At 35.5% G+C, this 23,131-nt stretch overlaps 1 protein-coding gene across 4 annotated transcripts in view; it reads left to right on the top strand.

Moving 5' to 3' along the window:
* MCF2 (MCF.2 cell line derived transforming sequence) overlaps nucleotides 1–23,131 on the top strand; it is an 83,587-nt gene that overhangs the window by 12,105 nt on the left and 48,351 nt on the right. For 3 of the 4 annotated variants that reach the window (XM_016131167.2, XM_016131166.2, XM_016131165.2), the window contains exon 1: nucleotides 18,965–19,355. In XM_016131167.2, the coding sequence (XP_015986653.2) occupies nucleotides 19,305–19,355 (51 nt within the window). In that variant the 5' untranslated portion in view covers nucleotides 18,965–19,304. Of the gene's footprint in view, nucleotides 1–11,199; nucleotides 11,269–14,275; nucleotides 14,391–15,508; nucleotides 15,600–18,964; nucleotides 19,356–23,131 lie in introns of those variants that run through there. The other variant, XM_016131164.2, reaches the window with a different exon arrangement.

Here is a 23,131-nt window from a genome sequence, read left to right as displayed (position 1 = left end):
CACATTGCAGTTTTTACCTTTTCTTGTCAGTGTGAGCTTCTTTATAATTGCTTATTGACTAGCATGAGATTGTAAAGGTGGAAGAGTGAACTTTCAAGACCAGCCATTTTAGGTACAATACTTCATATGTCTATATTTGTGCACTATGTGCATGCACATAAACATATAAACATCGACGTTTGCAAAAGTTACAGAAATGAATCATTCCACTTCGTTTGCAGCACACACGAATGTCTGCTCCAAGAAAAGATGAGGGAGCTCGCTTCTGTATTGCTCCCCTCCCTCCCTGGAAGCAGGTCAGAGCCCATCAACCTTAGTATAACACTGAGTTGTGATCTGTAACTTATATGCTGAAAGCGGGACCCAGGAGGTATTCGGCATAGGTTAAATCATAAAACATTTTTTGTCTTCATTTTTTATACATCATCTGTTTTATCAGTTTAGTGCTAGGTGTCATTCCTTTGTGTGCTCATGGCATTCTGGGCTCAACAATCTTATAACACTTAGTAGCCCTCTGAATTGTAACTGCCTCTTGTTCCTTAACAAAGAGCCCCGTGAGGTCCAGGCCAGTATTCCCAGCACCACGTAGGGCCTGGCATAAGATGAGAGTCTTAACAGAATTTTGTTCAAAGAAGAAATATGTGAGTAATGAGAGGGCTGATAAATGACAAAGATACTTAAAGTTCTGTTGATCTGTGGATTCCTGTTTAGTATTCCTATTCTTTCCTTCCATCCTCTCATTCCTCCCTTCCATTTCTCATCTTCTCCTAGGATTCCACTGTGCTTTACTGGGGGTAAAAATCATCCCACAGTTCCTTCAAAGCACAGCTTAAAAGTTGAGCACCTGAGGACAGTGGAATCTATGGATGTGATTCTCTGAGTTAGAACCTATTCATTGTTATATGCTGTGTAAGCCAGTGCAAAAATGACATTAAATTGGTAGTAGATACTCAGGCAACACTTCCAAATGTTGGATTTAACATTATACATGTCTTTAACGCAATGTCAGAGTTACTGTGATCTCTTTTGCAGCATCTAACTGATTTTTTTTTTCCGATTTAGACTGTAAAGTCACTGCATTTACTTTTCAGCTCAGTCAGGGTAAAACTCTACCTGGTATGTTTTCTTTTAGCACTAAAACACTTTAGGTGGTCTTTCAAAATGGTTGCTTTAAGGAAAAGGAAATGTGTGGTTAAGAGCCAAGGCCAAAACCAAAACAAATCTATAGTGATTCTATTGTTGTACATCTAGGTCTTTGCTAATGTTGATTCTTTAAATTGATGCTTAACTAGTGAGTATAAGAGATTATCTTACTGTCCTTGAAATGTACATTTCACACATTACAGATGCAGTGGAAGATCTCTTCAAATGCTTATTGGTCACTTCTGTTTCTTCTGTGAAATGCCCGTTAGTGTTATCCTTTTTTTTTTTCATTTTTCTATTCGGTGGTTTCGGTGGTTTGTCTTTTTTTTTAATTAACTTACAATCTTTTATATATCTTTAATAGTATTTGTCACGTATATGTGTTTCAAATGTCTGCACCTCCTTCGTGGCTTGTCTCATTTTTTATGATGTCTTTTGATGAAAGAAAAAATTAAATTTAAGGTTGCATAAATTATCAGTCTTTTCCTGTATGCTCTGTGCTCCTTATATCCTGTTTAAAAAAATTCTATCCTACCCACAGTTTATATGGATATTCTTCTATATTTTCTCTGATCTGATTCCCAGTGCTTTAGACTTTGAATCTTCACCAATGCATGACCACTAAAACCAAGTTTTAAGTCACCTGGGAATTGGCAGATGCCCGAGGGCAACTACTGTTCTCAGTTGGCTTCCCTCTCAGGACATTTGCCCTAGTAATGGTTTTGGCCTCTGAGGATTTCCTTGTCTTTCCTGCCTACTCAGCCATGCAGTGGAAAGGCTTTAATTTTATTTTTTCCCACCATGTTTTCGTGTTTTGTAGCAGGAATGTTTTTTAGGAATTTCAATCCCTTACGTAACCAATAACGAAGCTCCTTCATGTTTTTCAAACTTGAAAGTTAAATTTTCGTATTCAAATATGATATCATCTAAGAGTTTTCCTTGTATATAAGACCTGAGATATGGATAAGAAACCATGACCTATTCCCCTATTTGCAGATGAACTGAAAAATGGGAGTGGTATTCTGGCCCCAGAAGTAGTTGTGACTGGGGAAGGCGAGAACTAAAACCTTTGCAGAAACATAATGCTAACCAAGTCCTCTGCCACTGTCTGAATGCTTGCTTGTACACTAAACCTTTTAAATGACGATGTTATTTTTTTCTTTTTTTCTATAACAGTGGCCAAGATTTATTGAGAATTTTACCATATAGTAAGTAGGCACTGTTCCAAATCTTTGCATGTATTAACGACTTTAACATTACAGTAAGCCCATGAAATAGGTCCTGTAATTTTCCCCCATTTTACCAGTAAAGGAAACTGAGGCACAGAGTTTAAGCAACTTGTCCATTGTCATACAACTTGCAAGTGGAAAGGCTGGAATTGGAATCCAGGCAATCTGGCTATGGAACATGCACTCACAAATACTATGCTGTATTACTTCTATAAGAAATACATATGTGAAAAATAATCAAAAATTTATGTATGTACATCATCACTTAAGATAACATACAAATATAATCACCCTGTTACCTTACCGGTTCTGTGATTTCATTGTGATTAACTTTTATGTACAACTTTTGTCTTTTTTTCTTTAACATATGTTTCTAAAAGTTGAGCCCAAGTCTGTTTTTCATGATTAAATTCCTTTGGAAGGAGAAGTGGAAAAGTGCATCCTTTGCTCAAATGGACTTTTTTTGTTAACACCAGGTTTTTCTTTCTTTTCTTTTTTCTTTTTCTTTTTGGTACTAGCTTTATTGAGCTATAATTCACATACCATACAATTTATCAATTTAAAATATAAATTTCAGTGTTTTTATTAGCACATTTACAGAGTCGTGTAACCATCACTGCAATCAATTTTAGGACATTTCATCATTATTAAAAGAAACCCTTCAGCTATCATCTCCCCAATCCTCCCATTCCCTTAGCCCTAAGCAAACACTAACCTACTTTCTATCTCTTTATGTATGTCTATTTTGGATATTTCATATAAACAGAATCATATAATTTGTGACTTCTTACACTTAGCAATATCTTTTCAAGATTAATCCATGTTGTAGTATGTATCAATCCTTCATTATTTTTATTGCCAAATAATCTTCCATTATATGGATATACCCTACTTTGTTTATAATTCTTTAGTTGATGGACATTTGTCTTGTTTCTGCCTTTTGGTTATTATGAATAATGCTATTAATATTCCCGTGCATGTTTTTGTGTAGATGTATGTTTTCATTTCTTTTGGATATATAACTAGAAATAGAATTGCTGGGTCATATGGTAAATCCATTTAACTTTTTGAGGAATTGCACAGCTGTTTTGCACAGGGGCTGAACCGTTTTACATTCCTATGTACAGTATATAAGGGTTCTTATTTGTCCATATACTTGCTAACACTTGTTACTGTCCATCTCTTGGTTATAGCCAGCTCTATGAGTGTGAAGTACGTATCTCATTGTGTTCTTGATGTGCATTTCATAATGACTAGATGATGTTGAGCATCTTTGCATGTGCTTATTGGCCATTTTTATATCTTCTTTGGAGATGGATATTCAAATCCTTTGCCTATTTTTAATCATGTTATTTGCCCTTTTATTATTGATTAGTAAGTGTTCTCTATGTATTCTAGATACATATTTCTTAGCAGATAAATAATTAACAAATATATTCTCCCTTTCTGTGGATTATCTTCATTTTCTTGTTCATGTCCTTTGAAACACACAAGTTTAAATTTTGACAAAGTCGAATTGTCTATTTTTTTCTACTGTTTGTGCTTTTGATGTCATGTACATGAAGGTTTTGCTTATTAACACAAGGTCACAAAGATTTACTTATACATTTTATTTTAAGAGGTTATGTTTTAGCTCTTATATTTCAGTGTTTGATCCACTTTGAATTAACCTTTTAATTCTTTTGAATGTGCATGTCCTGTTGTCCATCCCATCATCATTTGTTGAAGTCTCTTTCCTCATCGAATTGTATTTGTCAAAAATTAATTGAATCTAGGTATATGGACGAATTTTTGGACTCTCAATTCTATTCCATTGATCTTTATTTCTATCATTATGCCAGTACTGTACTGCGTTATTTATTATTGAAGCTTTACATAGTAAGTTTTGAAATCAGGAAGTGCGAGCACTCAACTTTGTTCATTTTTTCAAGATCGTTTTAGGTTATTCCGCCTCCCATGTATTTCCATATGAATTTTAGGATTGACTTGTGATTTTCTGGGGAAAAAAAACAGCTAGGATTTTGATAGGGGTTGCTTCGAATATATATCAGTTAAGGGAGTATTGCTACTGTAATAATAATAAGCGCAGTCCATGAATTTGGGATGGCTTTCCATTTATTTAGATCATCTTGAATTTCCTTGAATAATGTTTTGTAGTTTTCAGAGTATAAGTTTTACACATATACATTGCACAATAGAAATACAATTGATTTTTGTATGTTGATCTGATACACTATACCCTTGCTGAACATCTTCATTAGTACTAACAGATTTTATTATATATGTGTCTCTGTGTGTGAATTCCTTAATATTTTCTATATCCAGGATCATGTCATTTGCAAGTACAGATAGTTTATTTCTTCTTTTGGAGAAGTGGCTGTATATTGGACGTCCTCAAGACTACCCCAGATTTGATGACTTACTAGGTGGAGTCAGAGAACTCAGCATATAGTCATACTCAAAACTGGTATTTATTACAACAAACATATACAACACAAAATCTTAGAATAGTATTCAAGCCAAGTTTTTTGGGAGTTTATAACACACGAAACAGGGACTTTCCCTTTCCCCTTTCCTTCCCACACAGTGTTGTATAGGTGATTATAAACAACCTGAGCCATAGGAAACCTTCAGTGAATTGCCTGAAGCTACACCAAAAGTTGGTAGCTAATTGATTGTAGAATCCACCAGTTTCTTCATCCTAGCCTTTCTTTTGCAGGAATTGCTTGCTTGGAAAATACCTTTGTGCTAAGTCAGTGATCCTGGATCAAAGGCATTCCAGAAGCCTGCTCTCCTCCTCTAGAGGCCTGCAAAGTTCTCCACTTTTAGCTTTGTCTTACTTTCCAGCTTTAGCTAGACTAGCTCATGCTCTAAACTCAAACCATATCAGTCCATATACGGTTCCCCATTCTTTTACCTACTTCTTTGTTTGTACCTTTTTTTTTTTACATCTAGAAAGTCCTCTATTCCCCTGTCCATGCATTTGAATCCTAATAAATTGTCAAGGCCTGACTCAGATGTCACATCATCTGTGAAACCTTTTTTTTCTCACTCTCTCAATTTAGATGTAATAATCTCTTCCCTCCCTATACCCTTTGTTGAGTAATTCTGTTATAGTACATACCATACACTATATTATAGCCAGTTGTCATATCTCATAGCTTCTGTTAATTTTTTAAGCTTTTTAAGGGGAAAAATTATTCATACTCTAATGGGCCACAGCACCTAGCAGAGAGGAGCAAATAGAAACCCAGTGGATGTTCGGTAAATTGAATTACAATGGATTAGAAGGAGGCTCTGGTAGGCAGTTAACAGAAGAAGGATTTAGCAAGAATCTTGGTTTTCTTTTGTTAATACAGACTTATGTGAGTCTTTCATGCTGTACCTTTATTGCAAGACAAAGTACTGCATAGTTTGTTCTACTGTAGGTTAATGAGAATTTGTTTGTGATGGTTTCACAATTACCCTTTTATTTGTTCCACCTTTTAAAGCACAACACTCATTTAGACAGCACTTCAATTTGTTGCATTGCTAAATCATTACTGTTTACAGATGGTATAGTATATCTGACACTCATTTTGAAAGGGAAAAATGAGAATCCCATCTGCCTCACAACAGGATTTAGGACTCAGAACAAAACCTAATTTTATCTGAGTCCTGCACATCAGCAATAGGGAACTTTCAAAGAGCTGATTGCTAAAAGTAAGCAGCATTGTTAAGAATTTTAGGTTGTAAAAATAATGGAGTTTCTTGTAAAAGATTGTTTATGTACATTCTTGATATGGTTTGGGATGAAACTCTTGCTGGAAAAAAAGGGAGATGTTATGGAGCCATATCTAGTTAATAATTTGCATTAGAGCTAATTGAGTGTATTCTTTTTAGTGCAGATTTTAGATTTCCTATCTGAGGTTAGGGAACCAGAGGAGGATTTAAAAATTTTTTTAAGCTGAATTTATTGGGGTGACATTGGTTAATAAAATTATATAGTTTTCAAGTGTACAGTTCCATAATACATTATCTTTAATATTACTTTGTATGTTCACCACCCAAAGTCTAGTCTCCCTTTTCTACATCCTTCCATCCCCTTTCCCTCTGGTAATCACTAAACTGTTGTCTGTGTCTTTGAGTTTTTAATGTCCACTTTGGAGAATTATTGTTAAGACCAGAGAAAATGCATACAAAGTGCTTTATGCAGTACCTGGCAAATACTAGTTGCTTGGCAAATGACATCTATTGTTAATCATTTACTATGCTTTCCCCTCTGTTCTCATATTGGTGGTGGCAGTGTGTTGATTGCCATGGAAAAGACTGTATCTTTCCAATTGATGTTTCCTTTATTTTCCTTTCTATTTTAATTTGTGCTCCATCTTTGCTTCTTATTTTTAGGAAAACGTGAGTATAGAGGTATTTGCTCTTTTAGGCAGTTTATTTGCCATGGCTCTTCAGTGCTGGGATAAAATGGCATGTGTGTGCAGCATGGTTCAGAACTTGTATTCTATTGTATATGAACAGAAACCCCAGAGAAGGGATACATGTGCATGGGAGACAGTGTCACTGTGAAATAAAACTTAAGGGTTGGAATTGTTGCTGCTATACATCAGAATCTAGAACAAAAATGCTTTCTGTAGGATGAGAATGCTTGTAGATACCAATTTCCTTCATTTTCTAACCTATCATTATCCCTATATTAGTCATTAATAAACTTGGTAGAATTGATTTTTTTTGAAATAGTAATACATACTCAAATCATGGAGGCATAGACTCTTAGAGAATTAAGATATGAAAGATCATTTATTCCACCTTAACTACATGCTTGATTGTCCTCTCTAGCTTCCTTGCCACAGAGCTGCTCAGCCTTTGTTTGAATGCTATTAATGATAGGGAAGGGTTTGTCTACCGACCATGGCTGACATTTTGTCTACATTTAGAACAAAGTACTTCACATGGAGTCTCTATAGCTTTCTCTGTTGCTTCCTCTCTCTCTCTTTCTCCCCCTCCCCCTCCCTCCTTTTCTCCTCCCTCCCCCAAAGCCAACCAACCAATGAAACAAACAAACAAACAAAAGAGTACCTGATCAAATAGTTGGGAAGCACTACATACATAGCTCATACCCAAGGAGTCACAATGCATGTATGTGTATTTGCTGGAGAATGTTGCAGTGTGTCCTAACCTCAATATTTCACAAACTTATTTGACTGTGAACCTTTACTTTTATGCAGAACATCTATCCACAACTTAGAACAGTACCTGGCATATAGTAGGTGCTCAATAAATGCTTGTTTAAAAAAGTTAATGAATACAAAATAAATCTTTAAAAGCTATAAAGGGCACCTTGTATCAAGGTGACAAGTGTTCTCCCTGTCGCAAGTGACACAACCAATATCGAATGGGTATACCTCGTTCCTCTGTGAACCATCCTAAATACGTTATTTATTTTCACACCTTTTAGGACTTTTAAAATTTTTCATATTTGAAATCTGAGCCATTACTCTTATTTACACAACTACTTTTTATATTCTAAAAGAACTGTTAATGAAAATTTTACAATTGATAGTCAAGGCAGTGAAAGCTTGTCTCTTTTGCTTTCTGATCAAATGTATGGTTGAATGAATTGGCAAGCACTTTTCTTGTCTTTTGTTTCCAGTTTGTGCCTGATTGTGTTTGATGGTACACGCACATGGTTTTCAGCAGAGCTCTTAAGTAAAAAGCCACTGCATTTGGGTGTTTTTAAGAGTACTTGTCACATTGCCTGTTGAGTTAGTGCCACTTTTTTTTTTTTGGCTTCCCAACAAGCCCTTTTAGAGAGAGTGTAGCAACTAGTCCGAAGTAAGGAGAATGCATGCTTTTCATTTGCAAGTAATTGAGCTTTCCACCTGGGGACAGCTTGACAAGCCTCCTATCAGATGTGAATCTGGCCAACAAGGAACATGCTGTAATGTGGCTCTAGCATTGGTGATCCAGCCTTTTTATTTCTCATGCTCTGGAGTAAAAGAGTTCAGGTGTATTTCTGTTCAGGATGGCGGAGTAGGAAAATGCTGTGCTTACCTCCTCCCACGACCACCTCAAAATTATGACTAAACTACAGAACAGCCTTCATTGAGAATCACCTTAAGTCTAACTGAACAAAAGTCCTGTAAGTAAGGACATATGGAAGAAGCCACTTGGAGACTGAAACATATACTATATTGCATGAGATAAATTAAGTTTGAATAATTATATTTCTGCTTTACTTAACTTTTGTTGTTGTCTTTAGGTGTGGAACCTGTTATACAACTCTAATTCATAGTGTAATTTATTGTAATTACAAATGGGAAAGCAAGTGAAAATGTTGCCCAAATAAGCATACTAAGGAATTTCTAAATAAATGTATGCTGAAGTTTAAAAAGAAAATAAAAATAAGTCAGCAAATGGAACATTATAAATTGTATTTGTTCTAGCTTTGGTATCTCAGTAGGAATTCTGTGCAGAAATTCAAGAGAGTCAAGTACAAAGCTGGGTAGAACTCAGCGTCAGCTTTCTCCAAAGTCAGTACTCATATCTCTTTGTTCTCAGCAACAATCTAACCTTGTCTTTTTTGTAGCTGCTCAGTGATAACCCTGTATCTTCCGTTTCCTCTCCTGTGTTATCTTCTCTCCCTTCAGTCTGTTTCCAACTCAGAATTTGATAATTTTTAAAATAGTAACATCTTCTCTTTTAATCATTATTTCCTCTATTTTCATTGGTGTGGAAATGTTACTTTGTTGGCACAATAGTGGGAGACATTTTACAGTAGAAGGATCAGTCTGTTTTTCTTATATCTATGGATTTTACCTGTCAGATCTCATAGAATGTAAGGGGCCTTAGAAAGCACTTTGTTGTATGGCCCTCATTTCTAAGATGAGGGTGATGAGGTGAGGGATGGGGAGTAACTTGCTCAGGATCACAGAGCAGCTCACTGGCTGGGCCAGCACCAGGCCCATTCCCAGCCATTGGCCTTTTATTTTATGATCTGATACCTCTCTTAATACATGGGTGGATTTAAAAAAGGAGAGTAAGGGGACATCGTTTCTGTAGCTAGGCAGGAGCCTGAATGGTATTGAAGAAATCAAGTTGCAGATATTAGTACTTCTAGATCTGCTATCTGATACAAAATTCATCAGTTTATTTTGATAGATATTTCTACTGGTCAACGCAGGGAAGAATTTGAGTTTTATTATGTAGGAATATTTTACTGTCTAATGTTCTCATTTAAAAGGCAGAATACATTTGGGGCATTGCCGCTTTTGTAGGCTTTGAAGGGCAGGGATAGTTCTAGTTCTCTGAATTATCCCCATTCTCATTCTTCCTTCATCTCCATGCCTACAAATGTCAGAGTATAACACATGTTTGTGGCTGTCATAAACACATTCTTTATCTGAGGAAACATGTTAGCATTGAAAAAAATACGTGTATTGGGCAGCCTGGATATGAAGACACAGAGATGTGAGTGTGCACGCCTTGGCCTGGGTCATACTAAGAGCCTCCTTTGTAAAAGATTCTAAGACATAAAAATTGATTTTTATGTTCTGACAAATTGTAGAGTTTTAATGGCATGGATCTTATGAAAATAAATTTTTGTCAATTTCTTTATGTTTCAAATTGGGAGGTGAGGGCTGGGTTATTTTATAACAGATGCCCTATTCCAGTGTCTGGTGTGGACCCATTGAGAACCTGTTTTTGTCATGCTCTTGAGCAGGGTTGGTCTGGATAAACCACATCCATATAGTATGATTTGAGGAGCACTAAGGGTAATGTGTCATCAGCCTGACCTCACCAGAGACTAGCTCTTTGAAGGCCTTTTGTGTCAGAGAGTAAGTGGAAAAATATGGCTTCTAGAAGAGATGTGGAACCACAGGCATTAAAACCGGTAACCCAAAATAGCCTAGTTCGATGACCTGTTTTCTTTTAAAAAGTTATCCTTGCTCATGGACCAGAGGCAGGTAGTGGACTTTGATTTCTGGCCCCTGTAGAGTTCACTAGAATTGAACATTACAAATCAGCACTTACGATCTGGGACAACTAAAACATATTGAACAATGCATGAACATTGCTCCACTTGTAATGATCGAAGGTGAGTTAATGTGCTACCATTTATTGCATAGCTATTGTTATTCCACGTATTTTACATTTAGTTGGTGCAGCACACTGTGAGGTAGATATTATTATGCCCAGTTTACAAGTAAGGAAAACAGGCTCATAGAAGCTAAGTAACTTGCGTTCATTTGTACAGTCAGTAAATGCAAGAAACTGGGATTGGAATCCAGATCTCTCTGACTGAAAAACCACATGCTTAACCACTACACCATACTCACTCTCCAGCTCTTTTCCTTCTTCATAAGATGGGATAATAATACCTTACTCAGGGTTATTTTAAAGATTCAATAAGATAAGAGATCTGAGAAGTGCTTTGTAATCGCTAATAAAGCTTTGCAGAATGAAAGGCATTATTGGAAGTAGAAGACAATCTGCTTAGTGTCTCCTCATGGCTCTCTATCGACCCTTTAAATAAATCCGGGTATCCTGGAGTTTAGACCTTTGCCCCTGGCTTTCTAGCAAGTCAGCGTAATTTATGTTCTGAGCATAGATTCTGAGAACTAGGACACTGGTCCTACTTCCCTGGTGATATTTTCATCAGTGAGATTTCCTTGCCGTATAGCTGAGAGGAGTAAAGAAGAGATCAGCAATGTGTCTGTGGACACAGATCTGTAGGACCCCCAGGGTGCTTTTTAGCACAGCACAAAATCATGTGTATCATTCTAGCTGTACTTTGCCATGTACGTCATTTCTCTCCCTTTCTCATTTGTCATAGAATCCAAGCTGCACCTCCGTGTAAAGGATATCAGTCATTTCTTAATGCAAGACATTGCCTTTTTGTCTGGTAAGTAGACTTTTACATATATTTAGACCAGGTAAATGCATAATCAATTAGTAAAGTTAATTTGGTCCTTATTATAAAAGTAAATATACAGATTTTGAGAAACAATATGTTAATAAACATTTATACATTGTACACATAGTTGCTAAAAAACAAACAAGCAGTAATTGGAGATTTTAAATAAGTTTAGATATGTGATTAAAACCAATCTTACTACCCCTATATATATGTCTTTCAAACAAGTCTTTAGAAATCCTAGGTGAGTGCTGGCTGGGTGGGAGGGTGACAGCTGAGGTGGCTTCTCTGAGAGTTTCTCCTCTACCATATTCTGATTACTTAAATATTCATTACAAATACTGTCAAGTCATTCACCTAATCAAGCAGTGCATACTAAGTTAGTTTTTAAGAGTTTCATTTACACATGACAAAGTTTACTTTTCTAAAATATGTATATGTATTTGTACATGTATATGCATTTGTATCTAATTTTTAAAAAGTGTGATAAAATACGCATAACAAAATTTACCCTGTTTACCATTTTAAATGTACACTTCAGTGGCACTAAATACATTCACATTGTTATGTAACCATCACGACCATCAATCTCTAGAACTTTTCATCTTGCAAAATTGAAGCTCACGTCATTAAAAAATAATTTTTCATTCCTTCCTCTCCCAGCCCCTGGAAACCTCCATTCTATTTTCTGTCTCTATGAATTTTACTACTAAAGGTACCTCATATATGTGGAATCATACAATATTTTTCCTTTTGTGACCGGCTTATTTCACTTACCATATGTCTTCAGGGTCCACCCATGTTGTGGCATGTGTCAGGACTTTCTTTCTAAGGCTGAATAATCAATCGTATGTATATACTACATTTTGTTTGTCCATTCATCCATTGATGGACACTTGGGTTGCTTTGCTTCTGCTTTTTGGCTACTGTGAATAATGCTGCTCAGCACCATTACATATTTTTAGAGATAAAACCATGGTAAACCACCCCTTTCCTTTTGACTTGGTCTGATATCTAGCGACTGTTGCTTAAAGGCAAGCTAATTACTTTCACATATTAGAGTAATTTGAACTGTACCATTAAACATTATATTCATTACATTAAACATAAAAATGTACAAGTAAATGCATTGTTTGTATGAAAATGGATGCTTCTTAGGTGTCAAGAATACAAGAAATGACCTTATTCCTTTTAAGTAGTTTAAATATTTCTAAAATGATACTTGCATGCTCAGTTTACTAAACAAGCATTTACTTATACATGATCCTAATTGGGCACTTCAATCTAGCCTCTGCTTTAATGATTATAATTAGTGATAATTGTGAATTAGCGGTCACTTAAGGTGGTTTTATGTTTGATTTTATAAATAGTGTAAATATGTGACATCCTGTCACTCAAGTTTTGGAGATTTTACCTGTGTTCTGAATAGAATTGCCCTTAGGCCTTTTCTCCCCACCCAGACCCCTCTCCACAGTTCCTTCCTTATCTGCCTTTTGTAGTTGTTTCAAAATGTTTCTGCATATGTTTTTTTTTTTTTTTGGAAGAAAGGGACCCCAATGGGAAAAATAATTAAAATCTCCCAATTTAGATTTTATCTCTTTTGTTCTTACAAGTTTCCTAGCTAATTCAGCACTTGTAGGTGCTCAGTGGTAATAACACGTTACCGATTAGTCAATGATAATTTACCCTTATAAGAACCATACTTTCTTTCCTTTGGTAGTTATAGTTTGCCTAAGTGTTAGATGGTTCTGTCCTTAACTAGAGTATTTACAAGCTTACTTGGCAAGTCTATATTATATTCTGTATACAGCAGTTCCCAACCTTTTTGGCACGAGGGACCAGTGCTCCTATGAGAATCTAATGCCTGAGGATCTGAGGCAGAGCTGAGGCGGTGATGCTAGCGCTGGGGAGTGGCTGCAAATACAGATGAAACTTCACCTGCTCGCCTGCCACCCACCTCATGCTTTGTGGGCTGGTACTGGTCCATGGCCCGGGGATTGGGGACCGCTGGTATATAAGATATATATTACATTATAATGTTATCTATTATTTTATATTGCTAGTTCTATACTGTCCTACCTGTAGAGGCTATTTGTTTAATGATGCACCAAATTTGTTGGTTTAGAGTTGTGCAGTTTTTCCTTTTAACTCCTTTAAGACTTTAATTTGGATGCCATCGTTCTCACTGATGATCTTCCTTAAAGATCCTGCTCTTTAAGCCTAGAATATTATATAGTGAAGATTTATCATCATTTGATTTAATACTTTGGAGTAGTTTGATTCAAAGATAATTTGGGAATGGGGACTCTCCTTCTAGCTTCTTTTGGTAAAGATTAAAGCAAATAATAAATCTGATTTTTTTTCCAATTGCACTGGAGAACACTGTGTATACTAACACAGTGTAATATAAGTGGTCACTTATATCAAGGTTTCCACTTGCTGTGAAACTGTCAATTACCCATTTTGAATTTAGGCTTCATAGCATTGGTATAGAAAGAGCTATTTCCCAATAGTTTTGGTTGTCCAATTAGAGGTATCAGCTATATTTTCAGCTACATTTATTATGCATATTCCATGAAATTTTCTTCTAACTGTGTTTACTCATTTTGCTCTCTCGCCCTCTTGCGTGCTATCTCTTCCCTCCCCTTACTCTCCCCCTCCCTCTCCCCTCCTCTTCCCTCTCCCCTCTCCTCCCCCTCCCTTCTGCCTCCCCTCCCTTTTCCTCCCTTCCCTTCCCTTCCCTTCCCTTCCCTTCCCTTCCCTTCCCTTCCCTTCCCTTCCCTTCCCTTCCCTTCCCTTCCCTTTCCTTCCCACCACTCTGTCACTTTTAAAACTTAGTTAGGAGTATGGTACCATTTGGTTTATGTGGAGATGTCCTTCTTATAAAAGTTACATTGGCCAAGAATTGTCTTCTGACTGCCCCTCAAATCAAAAATTCTCTCTCTTGCATTGTTGTCACACAAATTATTATTTCACTTGATTTTTATTATTTTAGGTGGCCGGGGAAAGGACAATGCTTGGATCATTACATTTCCGGAAAATTGTAATTTCAGATGTATACCAGAAGATGTGATAGTAAAAGTGCTGACTTATTTGACATCTGTTGCGAGGTATAGCATTTCATAACTTTTTTTTTTCATTTTATATCAGATACCAATTTGAATATAATAATAACAGGAGAATGGCTTTTTAGTGTGACAGTTATTATTATTATAAATGATCATAAGACTCACCTTCAGATAAGAAATAGAAGGGGAAGATGTCAGCTACCTAAATTGTTATAAAAATTATACTGAGGATCTATGAATACAAAATTGGAGATCTAAAAGTATTTGTCCCCATGAAGAAGAACATAGAATGAAAATAATGATCATACATAAAGCTTTCAATTTGCATAAGAGGAAATCTTACTAGCCAAGAGGACAGCTATTCTTTATTTCTCCCAAGGATAAAATAAGAAGACTGAATGTTAAATAGACTCAAAAGTGATATTAGAATATATCAGGAGAGACTTCTTGATATTGGAGGTCATTCGAGACTTGAATGCTTAAGAGAGAATGTTTCAAACATTTTCTTAAAGATTTTATTTAGGTCGAAGACAAATTATTTAAAGGAAACATTTTCCGTTTACTAACCCCGAAGACTGCTGGGACAAATATAGGACGGCAAAATTGTAAAGCCTTGTGAACAAAAATAAAATCCGAGAAAACTAAATTTACAGGACATCCACTGAAGCTTGAAAGTGGTCTTTTGAGGGCAAATAAAATTTATATTATCCACTACACTACCTTCCCCAAAGGGGTAGTCAAGCGATAAAAACATATTTAATAGTGTTTTTATGAATGAGTGAATGAATGAATAAATGAGCATAGGCGTTGGCTTATGATGGATTGCTATGGAAAGCTAAAACTGATATCACGAAAGACAGCTATCTAAGGTTTACCCATACCCAAGATTGCAGTATTCAAATCCATTTTAGTGACCTATGTATATTATGGTATCACTTACCTATTTAAGAGACTGATATTAATGCTGAAAAATAAATTTTAAATAATGAATAGTGGAGTGTGGAATAAGGTTGGTTTTCCAAAGTAGCACTTTGTAATAGATTTCCAGTTCTAAGTCTGTCTTCAGTCAAGATATAAAATGTAAATGAAATAATCATAAGTAATAATGTATTTAACAAATTTGGATTATTACTAAGAAATAACATAATCTTTTATTGTAGGCAAAATGGATCTGACTCCCGGTTTACCATTATTCTTGATCGAAGATTGGATACATGGTCTTCTCTCAAAATCTCTCTCCAAAAAATTTCAGTAAGTACCAATGCATTCTTTAGTAACTTCATTTTTTGTTTGTTTTACATTATACTTTATGTATGTGGGGGTATAGATTATTTTGATATTGATGGAGACAATAAAAGAGATGGGATGGTGAGGTGGGAAAGTAGGAAGATTTGTAAAATCTTGGGCTAAACAGTTCAACCCAAAATAAAACCTAATGGGAAAGAATGAATAGTTAATGGTTCAAGTTATGAGTAGGAAGAGACTCATGGTTCCCTGTGCTTTTCAGAGCAAGGCAAGTTTTTAATGGAAACTTTTTAAAAATGGAAACAGCTGTGTTGTATATGCATTGTATATGGAAAAGTATAAAGAAAGTTTAAAATAACAGTCCGTAATCCCACCATCCAGAAATCAGCTTTTTATTTTTTTATCTTTTACTTATTTATTTTTTTTCATTTTAGTGTGTATCTTACTAGACTTTTTTCCTCCCCAGGATAGAGTAGGGAAGTGAGTCACTTGCAAAATGACATCTTTCCTAGTGGGATCTAGTTTCTAGCTTTCCAAGACCCAGGTAGAGAAAACAGTTTCCCTAAAGGAAACATTATGAGAGATGCAGTCCTACCCACAGCCAAGATGATCTTTTACATTATTAGGCTCACCTGGATATAGTGGCATTGTCTGGTACTTCTCTTTCATAGAAGAAGAGAGAGATCAGAAACTCATAGACTCCTGAGCAGGCTAGAGTGAGGCTGTCTGTGGAAGCACCATGGTATCAACTTTGTCTATCATACCAGAGTAGCTAGGAATTAATATACTTTTTCTTTGCGCGTCCATCATCAACCATCTGAAATTCTTACTTTGTCTCCTGACTGACACAGGAGTCCACACTCACCAGAGAAAGTTAACTTAGTTGTAAAGACAAGACAAAAATCTAGGTTGTTGGACTTCTGAGCCAGTGTTCTTTTTGCTATATTAAATTGCTAACAAGTATAAAAAATACAGTTGATACTTGAACAACATGGCTTTGATCTGCATGAGTTCACTTATGCACAGATTTTTTTCAATAAATACTGTAAATATATTTTCTCTTCCTTATGATATTCTCACTAACATTTTCTCTTCTCTAGCTTAGTTTGTTGTAGGAATGTAGTAAATAATACACATAGCATACAAAAGATGTGTTTATTAACTGTTTATGTTATCGATAAGACGTCCAGTTAACAGTTAGGCTAGTAAAGTTAAGTTTTTGGGAGTCAAAAGTCATACATGGATTTTTGACTATGTGGGTAATTGGCTTTAACAATCCCTGTGTTATCCAAGGGTCAGCTTTACTTTGTATCTGAAAAGTATATCAAAAGTCATTTAATCTTGGGTAAAACATGGTAAATCTGTAAACTTCTTGACAACTTTCAGTTAGTCACTGTACTTTTTGAACACTAGCTACAGTATATAATTTGTTAAATTTCATAAGTAACCTATTGCATTTTGTTACATCAGCCAGAACTCCTCGTCTTCATTACATGTGATTGTGGTTGGTGTGCTGGTCCCCAGTTTACATAGATTTTCGACTGTGGCGGGGTCAGTACTCATAACCTGGCATTGTTTAGGGGACAACTATATCTTGGAACTCATATGGTGAAATGAATGAGATCATTATTCTTTTCATACTCAGTATGAATTACTCCTCATCTTAGGCAAACTAGCAAAGTGGTTTTTTTTGTTTATCTTTTTTTAACAGAGGTGTTTAATCATAAGCAATGGAGAGAAGAGTTAACACCAGATTTACACCATTACTAAAATAAAATAAAGCCTCAACTTTGTATAATATGTTTGCCTTTTCGAAAGAAGTCACATTTATTAAGTAATATTGATTATCTTTATCTCCTGATTAAGTACTCCAGGCAGGTATCAATATTATTGTCTTATAGATGAGGGAATTACATTGAGATACACACTTTGGAAAGGGTATGTGATGAATCCAAGTTCAAATATCTAGGTAACAAAAAGAGCCAGAGCAGAAATTGAATTTTCATTAATCTCAGTTAGTGCCCCTTCTACCTGCTGCTTTCTATTATTTTCCAGATGACTCGTGAGTAGATAAATAAATCCATTGTTTTTCAGAAAAAGGTAAAATTCCTTTGGAGAGAGTAAATCTGCCTCCCAATAAGCCCTATCAGCAGAGCTAAATAAAGTAAAAGCTGTTTACCTTTTGCCCTGGCCTTTAAGGATCAGGCCTTTGGTTCATTGAGCAGTCCTCGGTTTATGACAATAATCAATTCTTTTATACTAAATATAACACTCGTTACAATAAAACTTTTTTCTTATATCACCAGGCCTAGTTTCTTTTTTTGTCCAAAATTACCTGCTTAATTAAAGTAATTTTCATTGAGTGATCATTTGGCACATGGCATCAGTTTTTTGGTAAAGTTTTATTTTTTATTAATCAAATAGGTTGCTTGGAACAGGTCTTGCTTTTCCTGAAGAAGGAATGTAAGATTCAGTCTTGATCCTATTGATTTGGGATCAACAGAGGAATACTGACTTGTTTCTTGGGAGGTGATGCTCCCCTATCTATTTTCCTTGGAATGTTCTCTTACTGGGGAAGTGTGTGCCATGTTCAGCAAAGAGATGGGCACTCGGGGTCCCTTTATTCTCTTAACTGCCAAATTGATGGTGCTGGGTAGGAAGGAGATGGGGGCACAGGTGATGATGACATGTAACTGGCTGTATATTATTTTAAATGTTTCTTTCTAACATTTTAAATGTTTCTGCTTGTGATAGTTTCTATACCCATACTGAAGAGCACATTAATTGATCTCAACCATTAATAGCTATTCTGCGCTTTTTGCAATAAAGGTAAGTATTAAATATAAGCTAACTTCAAGAGCAAAAGTTGGCATCCAGAAAGGATTTCTGGTGAAAATTGCCATTGCATAGATAAGTGTTGGTATATTATTTTAAATGAGTGTCTATGAAATATACAATTCAATGTGAAGACCTTGATTTTTAGATTCTAATATAAACTATGTAGTTTGGTTATACTTCATAATTCATGATAAGAGACAAGATTTTTACTTTAAGTTACACATTTTGGGGAAATGTTTTAGGAGAGAATCCTATCCCCTCCCCCGATTAGAAAATCTGCATATTATGTTTTTTTCTAGATTATCATCAGGAATAAAATTTCACACACTTTTAATCTTTCACAGGCTTAAACCCAGAATAGAATTTAATTAAAAAAAAAAAGGATCAAATTTTAAGTTACAGACCAGGGTGGGACAAGAATAAAGGTATCAGTTAATACTACCTTCACAAAGATTCTTAGCATTCCACCTTAAAAATCAAACTGCGCAGAGAAGAAAGCCAGTCCTATCAAGCCCCTACTAGGAGGTCGAGCTTTTTTTTTTTTTTCTTCCTCCACTCTTAGGACTTGCCTGAACGTCTTGAGCGGTCCTGCACTAGCTAATCCATGAGGTTCAATCAGGCTAAGTAATTGGAGGAATGTGTCAACTCTGAATTACAATGAGCAGCGGGGAAGGATCTGTCAGCTGACTAATCAGGGATAGTGGTTTTCTTGCAGTGCTGCCATGGTGGTAATGGAAGCAGCTACAGCTACGGTAGCTTTGTTTGATAGAGATTTTTGGCTGCCGCTTTTCAATACTACCCAAGAAGCGGCTCATATTTTATCAATGTTGCATTGACAATTGGAAAAGAAGAGTGTTATTGTATATAGGCAAGATGGCAGAAGCAACTCCCCCGAGAGGCAAGATGAGGTTCAGAAGGAATGCGGTAAGGGTTCTGCCTGCAGTCCTGGAAAGCCTATTCCCAAGTTCAAGTGCAGGGATGCTGCAGCATGCTCTGTAGCACAAACTGCTGAATGGGGCTTTTAAGGACAGATGGAGAGAATGGAGACTTGTATTTGCATGGATTGTACTGATGTGTCTACTGTGATGTTGACATAGGGAATGTAAAGGAGTCAAGGAAGTAGAATGTAATTTCAAAATCTAAATGTGATCAAGTTTTTACGAGGAAGCACCGTTAGTCTTATTATTTGTTTAAGACCGTATGACAATTTTGAATCACTTGGCAGAGTAGCTTTAAATCACTCATTAAAATAATATCTAACAAAAGAGTTCATTTTTTTTCTTTCACCATGGTTAAGTAGAGTATGATATCATGGTTAGGTCTGGAGACGACTTCATCAGCATTTTAAAATGCAGCCCTTCCTGGGTGTACAAGTGAAAATATTTTAAAGTCTAATGATTTGAAATCTTTTTGATTTTTAATTCTTCTCCTATTTTTAACTTAAAGATACAGAATTCTAGCCTGTTGATAACTTCTTATTTTTTAAGGAAAAAAAATGACTCACTTTTTATTATAGGCTAGAATTTAGAAATCTCTTCTCTCAGATATGTTCCAAACATTTTTCTACCTAAATTTTCCCTTAATTAGCCCACTTATATACTAAATTCCCAGCAAATTTCTAAAGTGATTTTAGGTGTATTTGTGGGAAATGTAAAATTATGCTCATTTAACAACTAACTAGTCATCAACAGGGTTTTAAATGCCACTCTTTTTCTTTCAAAACTTAATGTTATTGATATTATGATTTAAAATAAAATGTTTGCTCATTAAAATATTGAGACAGCACACAAAAAATAAAGTAAAAATCATCCATAGGAAAAGATGTCATTTGGAATCAAAAGCGAAATAAACAAGTAAGAATTTTATTGTTGTTGAATGACAGTGGCCATCAATGGGTGAGTAAATAAGTTATCTTCTAATAAAGCTCTCAGCACAGAATGCTGTTTTGAAAATTATAATTTAGAATGTGAATCTTTTTATTTTGACAATTGTATCTCCAGTTCTACATGTGATTTTGTATTATGGGAATAATAACTTCAAACTTGTGTTTAATACACAATTTATGATGCACAAGAAATGCTTTTCTATGTGCTTTGTAGTATTGGGTGCAACTGACATTAGTACTTTTGTTATCAAAAGTAACTGACTCAAGCTTTCAGGAAGTTTCTAATTCCATATATATATATATATATATATATATATATATATATATATATCAGGAAGTTTCTAATTCCATATATATATATATATCCTCAATGCTGAACTTAGATTCGTGTATATGCATATACATTAATATACACAGATACATACAGCACATGAGTACTCACTGAAGAGACATATCTACTATTGTGTCACACACAATATAGGTTGCAAAGGTAAATATGGAATGGCTACTAAGGTGAAGGAGCTCTCAATCTAGTAGAGAAGATAGGATGTGTTCATAAATAACTAATATGTAAGAACTTGTAAATGGTGGAGAAGGCCTCATTTGTTTGAACTCTTTGCAAAAGCATATGTTTCTGTTATTTTTTGTTACTTTCCTCCGTTGTTCTCTTAAGTGAATTACTTTAAGTGGTCCCTAGGAATGAAATTGATTGGATTAAGTCCAAAGCCCAGAACTATAGTGGAAGACAAATTCGTTCTGCTTATATGGTTAAGGCTTGACAAGAGTGACAAATTGGAAACTCAGCTGGTGACACAATGGTTTCACCTTGAAGGATCTCTGGTGTTGGCCTGATTTTGGAGGCTATGATAGGTGGTACCCGAAAGGATGGTACAGTGGGTTTAAAGTCCAAAGAGAGGATTAAACTGGATATAAATTGCAATGACTGTGGCCAACTGAAAAGGAGGAGATGAGAATAGATATGTGACAAGAAGGGCACATATCTATCCCTGAGGTCACTTGGCAAATTGCTTGGTGATCTGTGGAGTAACTCATACATTCCGTACTCTTTAAGGGTGGGGTGAGTGGGGTATGGTAGAGTGTGGGAGTAGCTCGTGGCATTGGAAACGCTTCTCCATAGCATGAGGTCATGAGATTTTTCCCACTGTATTCTAAAGAGATAGTTCAGACCTTATCAAGGTCAATCACATGCCAAAAGCTCAATATCATATTCTGTTATGCTATTAGATTATAACAGTTTCTGTTTCATGGGCTCCCTGATGTCGAATTGTTTCCAATAATTTGTTTTGACTGTTAGTATTTGACCCATTTTGTTTATGTCAATGTCAAGTCATTCCTAAATACTAGGCATCAAGTCTGCGTGTGCGTTCAGTCTATGTATTGTTAAGTATGTGTCCTGGAAAGGGTTACTTGTCCTGGAAAGAGCTCGCCCTTAGGATTCGGGTACGCCTGGGTGCCACTGCTCTCTAGCTGTAACTTTGGGCAAATTATTGCACAGTCTGCTTCAGTTTGTTTACCTGTAAAAAGGCCATATTACTTCATTGCAATGTTATAAAGGCTAAATAGAATAGTATATGTAACAAGTTTGGCATGTATGTAATAAGCTTTCTGTCAAGAGTTCCAACTTATTGTTACAGCATTTTTGGATTAAATATGAAAAAAGAAAAACTATAAGAATATCCATTGTTTTTATTGTAAAGTAACTAAACTCTTATGTTGTATAAGCCACTTTAAACATTTTTAAAGAAATAACTAGTGCAACTGAAAAGTGTGCATAGGGTATATGAATTGCCTCTTTTAGATACTGCACAAAAGACATTAAAAAAGATTAATTTGTAGACTTTAGTAGTGAAATAATGTATCAGGCTTATGCCTTTTGTTGTTATTGCTGTCCTCACTGCTATAACTGGGCAAGCTGGGGAAAGATGTGAGAAGGGAGTAAATCTCTTCTTTAAGAGGGAAAAGTGAGAGAAAGCTGATTCTGTGCCCATTAACTTGAAGAACCAGTAAGAGCTGTTGCAGAGGACTGGGGTGGGGGCATGCACAGTGATTGGAGAAATGGCTCTGAGCTCTATGAAGATGTGCAGTATATTCATTTTTACCAAAGCACCTTTGAGCAGTCACATGTAGAATTCCAAAAAAAATGCCTGCAAGAAGCTAAAACCAACACTCTTTCCTTTCTCATGCAGTCATTTTTTTAAGTAAAAAAAAATGACGATAAAACAAGGTTGACCCTTGCCACATCCCTTTGCTTTTTTGACAAGCTCTCAAAAACGATTTATATTTTTAAAATCTAGGGTTTGATTTTAGAGAAAATAAAAATTATACCTCTTCATGATTATACAACCATAAAGATTAGAGATCCTTAAAGTACCATATCAAAGAATTTAGGAATATTGTGTCTCCAAATGAAATAGGAAAGCTCAGTGATTTTGAGGTATATTTGCTGTGAGATTAGTGCATTGGATAGTTTATGTTATGTGATATGCTATTCGATGTTTCATTTCAATACTAGGTTTAAAATGGATAATCTTGAAAGTTTTACTTATACAAATATGTGTATATAGAGAAAAAGCATTTTCTCCCTATATCTATGTGCAAACATATCTTAAACCCCTATGGCCTTTCAGGTTAAAATTTCTCAAGAGTTCTCTGCCCCCTCTAGCTTCTCAGAGCCAGTGATCACAGAGAGAAAAGTGTACATATTACTGATATTAGCCCATGTTCAGAGATATGAAGCTTTAGTTCAGAGATTACAAGCTGGTAGTCCATAGATGTGTTTTGCTTAGACCATACA

This window comes from Rousettus aegyptiacus, unplaced genomic scaffold (genome assembly GCF_014176215.1).
Source record: "Rousettus aegyptiacus isolate mRouAeg1 unplaced genomic scaffold, mRouAeg1.p scaffold_m13_p_9, whole genome shotgun sequence".
Lineage (NCBI taxonomy): Eukaryota > Metazoa > Chordata > Mammalia > Chiroptera > Pteropodidae > Rousettus > Rousettus aegyptiacus.
Note: the sequence above shows the minus strand (reverse complement) of the source record. Positions and strands in the feature narration are given on the sequence as shown.